Here is a 15,723-nt window from a genome sequence, read left to right as displayed (position 1 = left end):
CCTCAGGCCCACCAGCAAGGGCGCAGAGAAGGGGGAGGGGCTGCCAAAAAGACGGCAGGTGAGTGTGGGGTGCGGGAGAAGGAAGGCCGTGCCCACAGCTCAGGCCTACCGTCAAACATGATCCTGCAAGGTACTGGTTCACAGTCGAACCGAACAGGATGAACTGCTTCAGAAACCACCACCACTAGGAATGAGCATATCTTCTAAGTGGACTTCTGCCCCTCCACCCGCTAAACAAGCCTCCAGGGAGGCTAGTGAAAGGGCACCCCTGAACTCAAGGGCGTCCCCAGAACCCACCCAGGTGAGGAGGACTCACCACACTAGCTGCCCCTCACTCTCACCCTGAGCTCGGTCCTCCCTGACTGACTCTCTCAATCGAGCTCAGCAAGGGCTTGACCAACCTCACTCCAGGCACTTAAAATGAACCCACAGTGGGTACAGGGGTTCACTCAACCTGCTGCGAACTCGCTCTCTTAACTTCGACCCTGGGCGGTCAGACAACTCTGCCCTGTGAGGGCTGCATGGTGGAGGTTCAGGGGTGTCCCTGCCTCGAGCCCCGACAGCCAGCCCCTCCCAGGCCCCGCCAGGTGCTGCCCCTTCCTCCGCCCCCGAGTCCCCCACGCCCCTCTCCCGGCTCCACTCCCACCCTCACGGCTCCCCACTCACCGGGGCACAGGCCACACTGCTCCTGGCTCAGCCGGGACCTCTGCTGTCACTTGAAGACCTCAGTCCCGAGGGTGCTTGGGGTCCTATATCCACCCATCTCAGCAATTACAGACTCTGGGAGAGACACAGGACAGTTTGGGGTGCCGCCCGCAGTTCACCCTCAACACATTCTGGTTTTTTTGGCTTTATCTACTGGAGTTTTCTGAGATGTCTTTTGAAAACCTCAACTGTTGCTTTCAAAGAGACTGTAAAATCACTGCTCAAATTTAAGAATCAAATCTTCATTTTCAACCTTCACGTGAAACTGGAGGGAAGACTAAAAGCAGTCATATTTTCCAACTGAAAAAGCAAACCCGCATGTGACCACGTCACAGAATACACGTCACCGAACCCCTTCCTCCTCAGCCTTCTCCTCCACCACCAGCCGCTCAGGATACAGCAGTGGGAGCGGCGTGAGGTCAGCCTGGGGCAGTTGGGGCTCTGCTAGTGCAGGAGATGGAAGAGATGTGGGTTCGATCCCTGGGTTGGAATGATCCCTAGAGGAGGGCATGGTAACCCACTCCAGTATTCTTGCCTGGAGATTCCCATGGACTGAGGAGCCTGGCAGGCTCCTCAGGCCATGGGGTTGCAAAGAGTTGGACATGATTCAAGCCACTGAGCACGCATAGACAGGTGCTCCACAGCCTCCCTGGGCCAGTGGGTGCCCTGCTGGGCAGCACAACCTCTCAGATGTCTCAGGGTGGGTCAACCTGGCCCTGAGCTACCAGGGAGGAGAGAGGATGGTGGAGGAGGGAAGGACAGGGAGGTGTTAGGGGCCACTGGTAGAGGACAAAGGGGTGCAGGGAGGGAATTCGAGTCCTGATGGTCCAGGGACAAGCCGTCCCCTCTCTGAGTTGCCCTAACAGCTATGGAGACAGAAATTAGGCCACTAATTCTGTCACTCCTCCCTCCACTCCTGATCCACTGCCCAGGAGAAAAACACTCACTTTCAGTGGCGTCTCTTGGAACCAGCAGCCATCTTCTCCTCTGAGATCCTTCAGGGGCTGCTGGTTTCTGTAAAACACAATGGAGAGCAGCCTTGGTCTTCATCGAGGATCCTAGATTACAGAACTGAGCCTAGTAAACATTGTTCTGAAATTCTGGCAGATGCAGCCATAAGCAAAACAAAACCAATGCAGGATCTTTGAAGGGAGTGGACAAAAGAGTCATTATTGTATATATGGTTGTATTCTTATCAAACTCGAATGGTTCAACACTAATACCTAAATGTGAATGTATGGATGGATGAATGTTAAAAATTATAACAGGCAGTAAATTCTATAATGAATTATGAGTTGGATAAACTCATAAGGTTACAGAACACTGTAATACAAAGATACAGCCTCAACAAGAAATGAGAAATTTACCAAAGAAAAACACACATGGAGTTGAGGGATTATAAAACGCTTAACTTAAAATGCTAAATCTTTTCATAAGAAAACTATAGAACACCTGAAAGATCTCAATTCCTTCTAGATTAATTTATAAATTAAGGTAATACTCAAAAACCTCAAAGCTATTGAAGTGATAGGACTCCAAACTGTAGATGTCACTGTATGTGTGTGCGTGTACATATATGTATACATATATATTATATGTATGTCTTTAGTCACTCAGTCATATCTGATTCTTTGCGACCCCGTGGACTGTAGCCTGCTGGGCTCCTCTGTCCATGGGGATTCTCCAGGCAAGAATACTGGAGTGGGTTGCCATGCCCCACACACACACACATACACAGTGAAAATACTTCTATATGTTGACAAAGAAATTTTACTTCAAGTAGATTCAACTTAATCATACTTTTGAAATAAATGTGAAATTCCTACTCTGATGAGGAATGGCTTAAAAGGCTGTAACAATCACACAGACAAATATTAGGTAGCTCTGACTCCATCACTGGGTCAGTCATGGGAGGAGTGATCACCCTTCGGCTGCTCTGTTCTAGACCAGGGATGTGGTGAGAACAAGACAGAGGATCAACAGCATCAGAGCTGCCAGTGGACCAGAACAGGGCTTGGGCTCCCTTCCCCTCCATGCCCTGGTCTCTCTCCAGAGCAGGGAGTGGGGCTCCCTTCCCTCCATGCCCTGGTCTCCCTCCATCACCACCTCCCCAGAGGAGAGGAGACCTGACCAGCATTGCCTCTCCCTGTCTCTACCACAGTCCGAGCAAGCAGAAGGGCCAGAGCCCCACACTCACCAACAGACAGACTGCTTGCTTCATCTTGGGACTGGGCGTTGTCTTCTGTCAGCTTTTCCTGCCAAGGGACCAGAAGAGAAAGGGAATCTCCATTGGTCAGCGTATTGTTGTGGGCATGGTCCAGAGTCCCAGACCCTCTTGGGGGACACATAAGCACCAGAAAAGGGCCTTGAGAAAGCAAGGCGCTGACCCAGGAGTCACAAACCCACAAACCCCTACAGTATCTGGGGGGACACAGTGGGTTCTGCCTTCCCACCTACTCCTGTGCTTTGCCCCCCAAGTGGGCATAGACTCAGCACATCTGGGCTCTGCTGATGGCACCCAGACTCGGATGTGATGCTAAGGGGATCTGAGCACCCCTGCCTGACACCCCCCATGCCTCTGGGTCCAGGGTTACAGAGTGAGGGTGTCTCAAACAGTAAGGACAGGGCCGGGGCTGCCAACCGGCCTTAGGACAGCTCTCAACAGGCCCGTCTCCCTCCTACATTCAGCCTAGAGCCCCCAGGCCAGTTGAGAGAGTCAGCGACAACAGTAGAGGACAAACCAGGGACCGTGTCCACCCTGGGCTTTGTTGTGGGGGGAAAGCAGTGACTGAGGGTCTGATGCTGCCAGATGCTGGAGAAACCGACTCACCTCGTGGCAACACTCACTCAAGCGACCTAGAAGAGAAGAGACATCCGCTGAGTGGTGGGGACAGCCCTCTTGCCACACCTCCCTCCCTAGGGACAGGGTACAGGCTGGGGGCTCAGACACTGAACAGAGCCCCGGGCCTGTGACGGCAAGCGGGACATTCCGAGTCTGGAGAACCCTCAGGGAAGAGAAGAGAAGGGAGAAAAGGAAATAAAATGAAACCCGTGGAAAATCTCTGTGCAGCGCTCCTGAACCACCTTCTTCTCCTGCCTCCTCCCACCAGACTCGGCCAGGGGGAAGAGGGGACCGTCAGCTGAGTTGGGGGGACCGATGTGATCACGGTTTGGTAGGACCTGGTGAGGTGGGAGGAGGAGGGGTTTCCTGGGGAAGAAGATCAGAGACAAGCCAGGAGGAACAGGAGGATTGGGGAGATGGAGGAGGGAGCCAGCACCTCCTCCTTCCCTTCTAGAACCTCACCTTTAAAGTACCAGCATACAGCACATCCGATTAGGATTAGGACAGTGCTGACTCCAAGTCCAGTTACCATTTTCATCACCAGTGAAGTGCATGAGGAGGGAGAGGGAGTGATGGGTAGTCTCTGGCTCATGGTTGCTCGCTCTCCAGGAACCAGGACCTCCCCATGGGCCAGGGTACTTGATTCTTGGTCCACACACTTGATGTTGCTCCAAGGCGTACAGTCCATGACCATGACCTTCCCATCAGGGCCCCTGGGTACAGATACAGGGGGACTCATCAGGGACAGCTAGCTGCATGAGGAGAAAGAGGGGGTAGCCTCCTGTCCTGGGTCCCCTGACAAGACTGGAGAGGGGACAGGCTCCTGCTCTCTGCAGGGCAGGGTCCCCTCACTTCCCCTCACTGGGCAGGAGAAGGATCCAGGATTGTGTATTGTGGCCCCCGGGCTCCTGCTGAGTGTTCAGAGCTGTTCTTCAAGAGCTCTGTGAGAGGGGGGCCTCATCCAGGTCAAGGGTCAGAAGGGTATGGGCACAAGTCTGACTCATCTTCCAGTCAAACTTAAATACGAGGCCCTCTCATCCACCTGTTGACTCTTCCTACCAATCTCAGCCAACACTGGAGCGTCAGAGGACAGTGAATTACTATTGGCCACCGAGCCCCCCAACAGGAAAGATTCAGGTGCTACTGGGGAGCAAGGGCTGGGTGTGAGGCCTGGCGAGTTGGCTCCGGTTTTATAGGAACCTTGAAGGAGCACACACGTGGCCTCATGATGACTTCTGTCTGCTGTCAGCACTTCGGTCTTTCTAGGCCCCTCCTGAGGAGACGTGGGAAGGGGCCACTGGGAAAGCCGTGCAGGACAAACGGGGGTGGTGGGGAGCGCCGCTGCAGGCTCAGGAGACCCCACAGGCACAGGGGAGCTCTGAGAGGTGGGAGGGGCTTCACAGAAGCAGGAGAGAGACATGGGTACAAGGAAACTGGGGTCTCCTGTGGGTTGGAAGCCCCCTAGGCTCCTGTGTCTCACCCGGTGCTGCATTTTTGACAGAACTCAGGTGCATCTTCTCCACGGAAAAGTGCCAGGTTTGCACTGACACTCAGTGTCCTTGGTGGAGGTGCAGCGGTTTTTTTCTTCCTCTCCTAGAGACCAAAGATAAGGTTTTGCTGTTTGTTGCTGTTTCAATGAAAGAATTAGTGTTTTTCATGGGTGTTTGGAACTTCCCTGGTGGCTCAGGCGGTAAAGCATCTGCCTACCAGGCGGGAGACCTGGGTTCCATCCCTGGGTCGGGAAGATCCCCTGGAGAAGGAAATGGCAACCCACTCCAGTACTCTTGCCTAAACAATCCCATGGACGGAGGATCCTGGTAGGCTACAGTTCATGGGGTCGCAAAGAGTCGGACACGGCTGAGCTCACCCATGTGAGCCCCAGGACAGAGCACAGGTTCTCTGGCCACAGAGGACGACCTCAAAAACAGTCCTTTCCATCCCTCCCTCCTCTGTCATGATGCGAGGTGTGTTTTCTCCAAGGAAAGCATTTCCTGAAGTTTTCTTTCAAATAGGAAATCACTGAGGCTGCTTATACACTGGGAAGCAAGAAATAGGACTGTACTAGCCTTTCAGGTCATTCTGGCGTTCTTCTCTTTTCCTTTCCAGTCCTTTTCGGTCATAATTCAACCTTCGCAGGCACACAATTCCACACTGCAAACTGTTTCTGTTTCCAAGAGAAAAAGAAAAAATTTAGACCTGGCCGCAGGCAAACATCTCTCAGCAGGCTAGTGAGAACTTCTTGCACCGACTGACCTGTGAAAACTATCAATCATTTTCAGTTGTCCACGAAGGGCTTTCTTGGTCAAGTGGTCCAGCATCCGCGCGTGCACAAGGCACTCCATGAAATAGCTACGGTTCTGCGGGAGGCCCAGACTGGGCAGCCACTTGTCGCCGATCCACTCATGTTTCACGTTCCTGTACGCAAGGGTCTGCATTCAATAATTAAGGATGGTTCATTGAGGAAAAAACGGAGGAGGCAACGGCAACCCACTCCAGTACTCTTGCCTGGAAAATCTTGGTGACAGGATGATTTGAGAGAACAGCACGGAAACATGAATATCACCATATGTAAAAGAGATGACCAGTGCAAGTTCGACGCATGAAGCGGGGCACTCAAAGCCGGTGCTCTGGGACAACCCAAGGGGTGGGGTGGGGAGGGAGGCGGGAGGGGGGTTCAGGATGGGGGACACATGTGCACCCATGGGTGATTCATGGCAAAAACCACCACCACACCATAAGGAAATTATCCTCCAATTAAAAGAAATTAAAAAGATACAACTGTTTCAATCAGTCAAAACTTTCCTCACACTTCCTACTTTTAACCCATGTAACAGACAGACAAGAGTTTTCTATAATCCCTACGGTGAGCAACAGTGAGGTGGCACGCAGTCTTTGACCACCTGACAAGCATCTCCTTGGCGAGCCCCCGGGCAGACACCGTCCGCAGTGCTGGGCTACAGCAGGCCGACAGGGACGCCCCCTGTCCTGGGACGCACGTGCCTTGGGGGGCGGGGGGGGGCAGAAAGCGAACAGGTGTGTGAGAGCGTTTCTGAGCCACGCTGCTGTGAGGGAGAGGAAGCGGACGGCACGGACTGCAGTGGGACGGGAGGAGGTGGTTGGCTTCAGATGGGGGGGAGGGGAGACCTTCAGACAAACGACTTTTGAGCTGAGACAGAAAGAGTCCACAGGAGCTGGCCTCCCGACCAAAATAACAGCAACAGTGACGACCCACAGCACCCACTTCACCTGCATTTCTGAGGCCGAACCAGGTGAGCCAGCTCGGCAAACCTCCACAGGGCAGCGCGCAGGCTCCGAGGAGCGCCGTTCTGAGGGAGTGAAGGAGCGGTGTGTTACCCGGAGGAGTCACAGACACCGGTCATCAACAGGACTTCAGATAAACAAAAGAGCTCTTTTCACTAATTTCTAATTTTAGAGAAAAGGCCATTTAAGTGTGCAACTACTTTTGAAATTTTAAGGTTTAATGGGACGAAATTATACAGAATTTTTTTAAAAACTCCCATTTTAATTCCCATCTCATCCAATAAATAATGAAGAACAACATTCTGAGAAGAAGTAAAACAACAGAGTCTACTTTATCCAACAGCATTTGCTTCCTTCTAACATTTTTACTTATCAAATACAAGAAAATTTCATACATTACTCAATACAGTGGATCAATAGACTTGTTTCAATAAGGAAAAATAAAAACCCACCTTTTTAATTTCCTTATAGAGTTCCAGCTGCAACCTCGGAAGATTGGAATCCATCAAAGCCTACAACAAAACACAAGAGATTTGTTCAGAGAAGATACATTCTACTTACTAGCAGTTCTAAGAGTGATGAAGGACAGGGAAGCCTGGCGTGCTGCAGTCCACGGGGCCGCAAAGAGTTGGACACGACTGAGCGACTGAACAACAACCACGAAGCAGTTCTAAAGGAATCTGAAGGGCAACTAAAACTTCAATGTTGATGCGAAGGAGAATATAATAGCAACTAAATTGAAAACCTGTTCATTAAGAAAGAAGTATATGTATGCAGGAAGTTACCAACTAGATACAGGTCATTCACCATAATATTTAAAAAAGGAAGGAAAAGAATATTCATTACAATCAAACACTACATAATATCAAAATTAAATGGTAGATAGTTCAAATTCACTCTAAAGCTCTTATATTCAATTCAAGTACATACTTGAATCATTTTTAGTCATTAAAGCACATTCTTTAACCATCGTTTTTAATGATGATCCAACATCAGCAATTCCCTGGAGTCTGCAGAGCAAGTGGGACAGGAGGTGGACACCCAAGGGCAGAGCCCTGATTCTGGCGTGGGAACACGCCGCTCCACGCAGAAGCCGCACCCTTCCCAAAGGTCTGGTCCGCCCGTGAGGCACACGTGCTCCCCACCTCAGGGCCCCAGTGACACACGAACCTGCTGGAACCACAGGCTCCTCAGAGCCCTGACCCTCTTGCTCGATTACAAGTCAAACCGAAATGGCCACACGGGCAACTTCAACCCAGGAATAATGGCAGATGGCAACCACCAGCAAGGACACAAAGTCCACGCTGGAGATGGCTTCCCAAGACGGAAAGATCTCTGGGCCCCGCTCTCAGCCATGAGAACCCTCTCCTCCGAACGGTACTGCCAATGGCTTGTCCACAAGAAGAGAGGGAAGATATAACCAAGCCTCCACAGAAAAGACCTCTTCCTTTCCTGTGATATAAGCACGTGACAGCTAGAAACCAAGCTGGTCTTAGCAAACCCACAGAGGCTCAGCGAGCTTGAAAATCAAAACACGGTCACATTCTGGGAGGTTCTGAATCATGCCTAGGATATTTTAAAATTCTAATTCTACTATTTCAGTTTGGACTACAGTCCCTCAAACAAGCACATCAAAACGGACAAGTATATAGTAAAACACGGCTTGGCCAGTAAAACTAGAAGGCATATCCAAGTTTTGTTTCACTTCATAAATGTTTTATAAACTAATGTCAAATGTATTTTATTACAGGAGAAAAGTAAACTTCAAAGCCGAGAAATAGCACTGAATGGGTGCTCACAGCCACAGGCGATGCTAATGCGCCACCTGAGCCCCCCCTGCTCCCGCCTCCACCTCCACACCGGGGTGGACACACAGCCGCCAGGTCCAGTCCGTGACAGCCCAACCTCTGCTCCTCACTGGCACCCCAGCACCTCCTCCTGGCTCACGGCCCCGCCTCTCTTCCCTGGACACTTAGCCTCCCTCATGGATTCTGGGCACAAAGTCTCTCTTCTGTCCAAGGCAGGATACAAGGCACCACCAGGATACTTCAACTACCAGGTTACAAATCCTCGAGAGCTCTTCCCTTTCTTCATTCTCTACCAAATAAAGTGCAAACCCCTTGAACTGATCCTCAACATCTCCCGTTCTCTGGTAGAGTCCCCCTCCTCTGTGAGTCTGCAAGCGTTAAGAAGGTCCTAAGGGACGTCCCTAGAGCACTCCTTGCTTCCACTGCACTGGGGCCCGGGTTCGATCCCTGGTGGGGGAAACCCAGATCCCACATGCCACACAGGGAGCCAAAAAAAGAGAAGGTCCTAAATCTTCTCGTTCACCTAACTGCCACCACCTCCGGGGAGCCTGCTCTGCCTCCCCACACAGAAATCACCTCCACCTCCAGACTGCAATGATGAGCTGCCAACATCTCCCAGAACTCAGAACTTACACCATGCGTTCAGGCATTTCTGAACCAACATGCTCCCCATCTGAGACTGTACATCATCCGAAGGCAGGAGCACACTGTCAGCTGAAACCCCAGGATGGCTGGGGATACAAACAAGGAGAGGGGCAGAATGAGAAAAACAAAGGCAGTTTTCCAAGATAGTAACAATTATGAAAGAACTTCATCTTCAATGGCAGCAGAAAACAGGAAAAGGGAAAAGTGGATTAAAGCTACACTGATCTTGGGTACAAACTCTGCACTGGGAAAGCCTGAGCAAAGAGGACCTGTGTCCCCCGCGCTCCTCACCTCACCTCCCACCCAGGTGGCTCTGGCTTCACCAACCTTTTCTGGGAACTCCTATCTCCCCAGTCACGTCACACCAACTCCAGCCAGAACTCCAGCCAAGCTACCAGAGAAGGCACGTCCTTACCTGTGAACAGTCCTGCCTGACCCAGGACTCGGGAGACGAAGACATCAACGGCGGATTCCACCGCCCGTCCCCTTGCCTTCTCGGGGCGTCTTGGTTTCTCGACAGAGTGACACTCGGTCCAAGAGCCCCCAGAGGTCACTGCCAGCGCCCATCCCTGACCTACGCCCCGCGCAGGCATGAGGGGAAACCCGTTCCCTCTGACTGGGCAGGTACAGCCAGTACCCTGGCAGACACTAGAGTCCCTCCAAACCACACACTATTCGATTAAAAAAGTGCAGACGACCTAAAGGACTTTGCTACTCAAAACAAAAGAACACCAAGTCACGGCTTCTTCCCTTAGCTCCAGTGATCGTATCTCAGAGAACACCGTCCAGAGGGTTCTTACTTTTATGACTTTGTTGAGGCATTCGTCAGCCACCATCCTGACATCTGACTCCGCGTCATCACTGCACAGCAGAAAAAGTTCCATAGCGATGCCCAGAAGTTTCTGGAATTCTGGAGAATTTCTAAATGAAAAGAGAAGAGAGACTGTCACAGCCCAGAGAACACACGATGATGAAACGCAGTTAGGTTTCTGGTATCCTGTGTGGGATTCTGGAAGAGAAAAAGGACGTTACATTTACGTTACAGGTAAAATTCATCTCAATAATATATTTCATTTAACCCAATGTATCCAAAATATTACTTCAACATGTAATCAACATGAAGAAATTACTGTGCTACGGAACAACCTCTTTTACAGCACATCTGAATTCAGACACAAAATTTTCATCAGAACTATTTTATTTGGGGGCTTCCGTGGTGGTCCAGTGGTGGGACACAGGCTCGCTCCCTGGTCTGCGAAGACTGGCAGGCTCCCACGTGCTGTGGGGACAGCTAAGCCCGGGCACAATACTGAGCCCGCACACCGCCATCAGAGCACCCCCCGCCTGCTGCAACTAGAGGAAGCCCGAGAAGGAGCGAAGACCCAGCACAGCCCAAAACAAGTCATTAGATAAACCTTTAAAAGAGAGAGAGGGGGGGAGACAGAAATACGTGTATAGAGATTCCATACAATTCACAGCTGAAAAAGCAGGCTGACTTGTAATTAGTAGATAACCGGGAACTCGGAAGCACAGCCTAGTGATTGCAGTCAGCAATACTGCATTTTAAACTTCAAAGTTGCTAAGAGACGAGCTCTTTAGTGCTCTCAACACACAAAAAGGAATGACAATGATACGACAGAGGTGCTGGCTAACACCAGGTTGCCGCAGTGCATTATACAAGGGAATCAAACCACCAGTGTTGTGGGCCCATTCTCTCTCAATTTTTAAAAAAGACAAAAAGTAGGTTTACATACTACTTCTAACCATGCTTTTAAGAAGCTCTCCAATAACGAAATCAAATACTGTTTTTAAATTTTAATTTAATAAAATAGATAGAGGACTTAGGGAGTCCCTGGTGCCTAGTGGTTAGCACTCTTGAGCTCTTGCTGCTGTGGCCCCAGGTTCGACCCCTGGCGGGGGAACACATTCTGTGAGCTGCACAGCACGCCCCAAAAACACAACAACAACGAGACACAGGGCTAGTCAGGCTATCTATTTCTGCTTGAGAGAGCTTTAGAAGTTGGTCTTTCAAGAAACTTCTCCATCGCACTTGCCTGATGCTACAGCCGACAGGAATCCGTCTGCCAGTGCAGGGGACATGGGTTTGATCCCTGGTCCACAAAGACCTCACATGCCACGGAGCAACTAAACCCGTACCCCACAGATGTTGAGCCTGTGCTCTAGAGCCTGACAGCCAAAACCACTGAAGCCCGTGGGCCTACAGCCTGTGCTCCACAGCGAGAGAAGCCACTGCAATGAGAGGCCTACCGATCGCAACGGAGAGCAGCCCCCGCCGGCTGCAACTACAGAAAGCCCGTGCGCAGCAACGAAGACCCAGCACCGCCAAACAGAATAAACAGTGCTTTTCGAAAAAGAAACGTGCCCATCATCTAAGTGGTTGAATTTACTGGCATAAAATTCATATTTCCTTGCTATCCTTTTAATATCTGTACAACCTACACTGACACCATTTCCCTTTTCCAGACATCAGAAACTTGTGACTTCACTTTTTCCTGATCAGTCTTATTCCTCTTACTGACCTTCTCAAAGAACACACTTTTCGTTTTATTGACTTTTCTATACACTTCTGTTTTGAATTTTACTGACTTTTGTTATTTTTAGTATGGCCATCCTTCTGCTCAATTTGGGTCTCATTTGCTTTTTAGTTTTCTAAGGTATACTGAGGTTACTGAAGGTCTCAGACCTTTCTTCTTTTAGAAAATAGACGTTTAATGCTATAAATGCCCCTTTAAAATGCTATAGCAGCATATTACAAGTTTTTTAATCCTTTCTTTTTATTTTCACTCAGTTCAAAATATTTTCAAATTTCCCTTTTGACTTCCTCTTTGACCCATGGGTCATGTGGAAATGTGCTATTTGATTTCCACATAGTGGGGGCTTTTCAAGACTGCCTTTCAGCAGTAGAGTCCCAGACACCTACACTGAGGTCGGAGAGCACGCTTTGTGTGACGTTCAGTGATTTACCTCCACAGACCCGCTTACGGCCCCGTCAGTCTTCCTTGGCACGTGTCCTGTGGGCACTCAAAAGGAAGGAGTCTTCTGCTCTCCTGCATGGAGCTTCTGTAAATGTCCATCAGCACACAGTGGGACAGTGTTTGCAGTTTTCTAGATCCAGATTTTAAGAATTTCTGAGAGGCCACTGACATCTGCCTGTAACTGTGGGGTTGTCTATTTCTCCTTGCAATTCCATCAGGTTTTGCTTCGTGTGTTTCTGAAGCTCTGGACTTAAGTACATACACATTTAGGGCTGTCATGCCCACTTGATGAACTGATGCCTTTACTGTTGTTATGAAATGATGATCCTATTCCAGGTCATGGCCTTGGATTAGAGACCCACTTCGATGATAACAGGGCTCCCCTGGTGGCTCAGCTGGTAAAGAATCCACCTGCAATGTGGGAGACCTAGGTTTGATCCCTGCGTTGGGAAGATCCCCTGGACAAGGGAAAGGCTACCCACTCCAATATTCTGGCCTGGAGAATCCCATGGACTGTATCGTCCATGGGGCCACAAAGAGTCAGACACAACTGAGCGACTTTCACTTCCACTTGATGGTAATATCAGCTTCCATCTGTTCAGGGCCAACATGGTGAACCTCTTTCCATTGTCTTCCTGTTAACCTATATGAATCTTTATATTTAAAATGGATTTCTCGTAGGCAGCAGAGACTGGGTCTTGCTTCTCATTTGATCTGAAAAATCTTTTGCATTTCATGTCATTATTGATATAACTAGGTTTATTTTTTATTTTTTGGCCTCAACGGGTCTCAGCGGCAACGCCCAGGCTCTTCACTGTGGCACTCAGGCTCAGCTGTCCTGCAACATGTGGGATCCCAGCTTCTCGACCAAGGATTGAACCCATGTCCCCTGCATTAGAAGGCGGATTCTTCATCACCAGACCACCAGAAAAGTCCCTAAAACTAGGTTTGAATCTGCCACTGTACTGCGACTTCCCTATTTGGTCCATATGCTCTTTATTGGCCCTCTTCCCTGCCTTCTTCTGGGTTAAATATTGTTTGGGTCAGCTTCAGTTATTTTTCTCACCGTTGCTCATGTTTTCCTGCTTCTTGGCATTCCTGACCATTTCTCATCAGATGCCAGACCTTATACCTTCTATCTTGTTGGGCGCTATACACTTCTGAATTCCGACATTCTTGAAGCTTGCCCTGGAATGCAACTGTGTTATTCTGAAGGACTAGGGCCGCCCTGGGCTCCACCTGCAGGCAGGATCAGAACAGCATCTCATCTAGGGCTGAAGTGAGTCACCCCTGCTGTGAAGGCAAACCCTTCTGAGCAGCTGACCCAAAGCGCCAGAAGGATGAGGTTCCCCCTCTGGCTGGTGAGAGGAGCTCTTCCCGCACTTGGAGTTTCAGCACCTGCTCCCTCCAGCCCCTTCAGGTGACTCTACCCGCAGCTCCAGGCCACTGTCTGCAGCAAGACTCAGCTGAGACCTGAGAGCCCTCGCGGGTCTCCAGGTCTCTCTGTGCAGCTTGTCCCTCTCTGATCTTCCCCTCACGGTCCCAGCCACCCTGCCTCCTGAGGCCATCAACTCTGTCCCAGCAACCATGGGCTCTCCCGGGTTTCCCTCCTCCCGTCCTCACTGGGAAACCCCCTCCAGGCAGTCATCTGGGGAAATCCTCAGGCTCATAGCATTAGCTTCCATTTTCCCAGAAATGCCTAATACCTGAGGCCTTGAAAACCACAGTTAATGCATTGTATCCATTATCAACTGCTTTGGGCAGGAAGGCAAACCCTGTCCTTGTCACTTATCTTGTTGTTCAGTCGCTCAGTCATGTCTGACTCTGTGACCCCATGGACTGCAGCACGCCAGGCTCCCCTGTCCTCCACTGTCTCCCAGAGTTTGCTCAAACTCATGTCCGTTGAGTCGGTGATGCTATCTAACCATCTGAGTCAGAAGCAAAAATCCTTCATAATTTTTTAATTTAATCTTTATCATATTATTATTATATCACCTAGTCACAGATCTAGAAATCATCTTTAATAAAGTTAACTAATATTCCTTTCCATAAATGTATCAAGTTCAATTCCCCTGTAGGTAAGTCATCAAGATTATTTTTCATCCTTTAACGGGATGACTAGCATTGCACCAGTATCACCAGACACTTTCCTAAGGATAAACTCCTGAAGCGAAATGGCCAAATCAAACAGGCCAAACTGCCTTTCATTTTTTTAAATATTTACTTATTTGCCTGCGCCGGGTCTTAGTTGCCGCACACGGGATCTAGTTCCCTGACCAGGAATCGAACCTGGGCCCCCTGCATCGGCAGCACAAAGTCTTAGCCCCTGGACCGTGAAATTCCCCAAGTTGCCTTTTAAAAAAGTTGCATCATCTCTGACAAAATCCTGAGTATTGCTTAATGTCTGTAAAGTTGACAGGTAAAAAAGAAATGTTCTCATTTTTGTTTTCGTCTCATTCCAGTGATTACTAGTAAATCTGAACATTTCTCCACAGGAAGCATGAAATAAGTGTTAGCTATTACGTCTACTGGCTCAGTTACATTTCTTCTTTTCCAAACTGCCCATTCATAGTTTTGCCTGTTTTCCTATTAGAAAGACAGCCTTTTTCTTAATGGTTTACAATTTCTCTCTAAAGAAGCTAGTAAACCTTTGATACATATACCATCAATACTTTCCCCAAGTTGCATTTAAGTTTCAGTTGCAAGTAGATTTTGACATACTGAACTATATTCTAGATTAAACACTTTCTTCCTTTATATTGTAAGCATTCCACAGACTAAGATTAAATGTTCTTTTTGTAGTAATGACTTCACTCTCTTACATTTAGGGAATTAATCTGGCATTTACGTTTGCCTGCAATATGAAGAATATTCCCCTACTCAACTGGTTCAATAATCCATCATTTCCACACTAATACAAGATGTTACCTTTATCGGAAATTCGTATCTGCACATACACACATACACTTTCCCACTTCCTATTCTGTACCTTCTTTAATGTCTAAGAGCTATTTTAATGTCATGAACACCAGGTCTCACCAATTACTGATGGTTTCAGATTTTGTTTGTTAAAACTGATGTATTTATTCTTGCAGATGAACAAGTTCAAAAATATCTCTACTAGAATTCTGATCAAGCTCATTTTAAATTTATGGATTAATTTAGAGAAAGTTTAACTTTATGATAAGGAACTGTTCCCACGTTGAAAAAGCAGGAAGTAGTCATCTGTCCCTTTCAGGGAAGTCCATACAGTCCTTCCATAGTTTCTGCATATCTCTTGTCAATTTCTTGAAATAGTATATGTTGGTGCTACTACGAATTGGATCTTGAAGCATTATATTTTCTAACAGATTTAAGCTAATATATGGGAATGGGAAATCTATAGATTCCTGTACACTTATTTTTACCCAATCACCTTATCAGGTCCACTTGCTTAGACGAGGGTGTTGAGGTCCTCCCAAAAGGA

The 15,723-nt window shown here is 48.8% G+C and overlaps 1 protein-coding gene and 1 long non-coding RNA gene across 3 annotated transcripts in view; one reads left to right on the top strand and one right to left on the bottom strand.

Moving 5' to 3' along the window:
• Positions 1–15,723, bottom strand: part of LOC145507295 (huntingtin-like) — a 31,467-nt gene that overhangs the window by 1,696 nt on the left and 14,048 nt on the right. Inside the window, exons 3-13 of one of the 2 annotated variants that reach the window (XM_081493586.1) lie at positions 10,062–10,182; positions 7,261–7,320; positions 6,794–6,873; positions 5,801–5,962; positions 5,614–5,711; positions 5,028–5,140; positions 4,010–4,260; positions 3,536–3,561; positions 2,903–2,960; positions 1,653–1,719; positions 667–780 (exon numbers count right to left, since the gene is read on the bottom strand). In XM_081493586.1, the coding sequence (XP_081349712.1) occupies positions 5,052–5,140; positions 5,614–5,711; positions 5,801–5,962; positions 6,794–6,873; positions 7,261–7,320; positions 10,062–10,182 (610 nt within the window). In that variant the 3' untranslated portion in view covers positions 667–780; positions 1,653–1,719; positions 2,903–2,960; ... (1 more) ...; positions 4,010–4,260; positions 5,028–5,051. Of the gene's footprint in view, positions 1–666; positions 781–1,652; positions 1,720–2,902; positions 2,961–3,535; positions 3,562–3,983; positions 4,261–5,027; positions 5,141–5,609; positions 5,712–5,800; positions 5,963–6,793; positions 6,874–7,260; positions 7,321–10,061; positions 10,183–15,723 lie in introns of those variants that run through there. The other variant, XM_081493595.1, reaches the window with a different exon arrangement.
• On the top strand, positions 25–3,768 carry LOC145507315 (uncharacterized). The gene is made up of 2 exons (XR_014054770.1): positions 25–1,123; positions 2,867–3,768. It is a non-coding gene; the product is annotated as an uncharacterized LOC145507315 (long non-coding RNA).

This window comes from Giraffa tippelskirchi, chromosome 1 (assembly GCF_054371585.1).
Source record: "Giraffa tippelskirchi isolate mGirTip1 chromosome 1, T2T-mGirTip1v1.2.pri, whole genome shotgun sequence".
Lineage (NCBI taxonomy): Eukaryota > Metazoa > Chordata > Mammalia > Artiodactyla > Giraffidae > Giraffa > Giraffa tippelskirchi.
The sequence above is the reverse complement of the archived record's forward strand: the minus strand, read 5'-3'. Positions and strand labels throughout refer to the sequence as shown.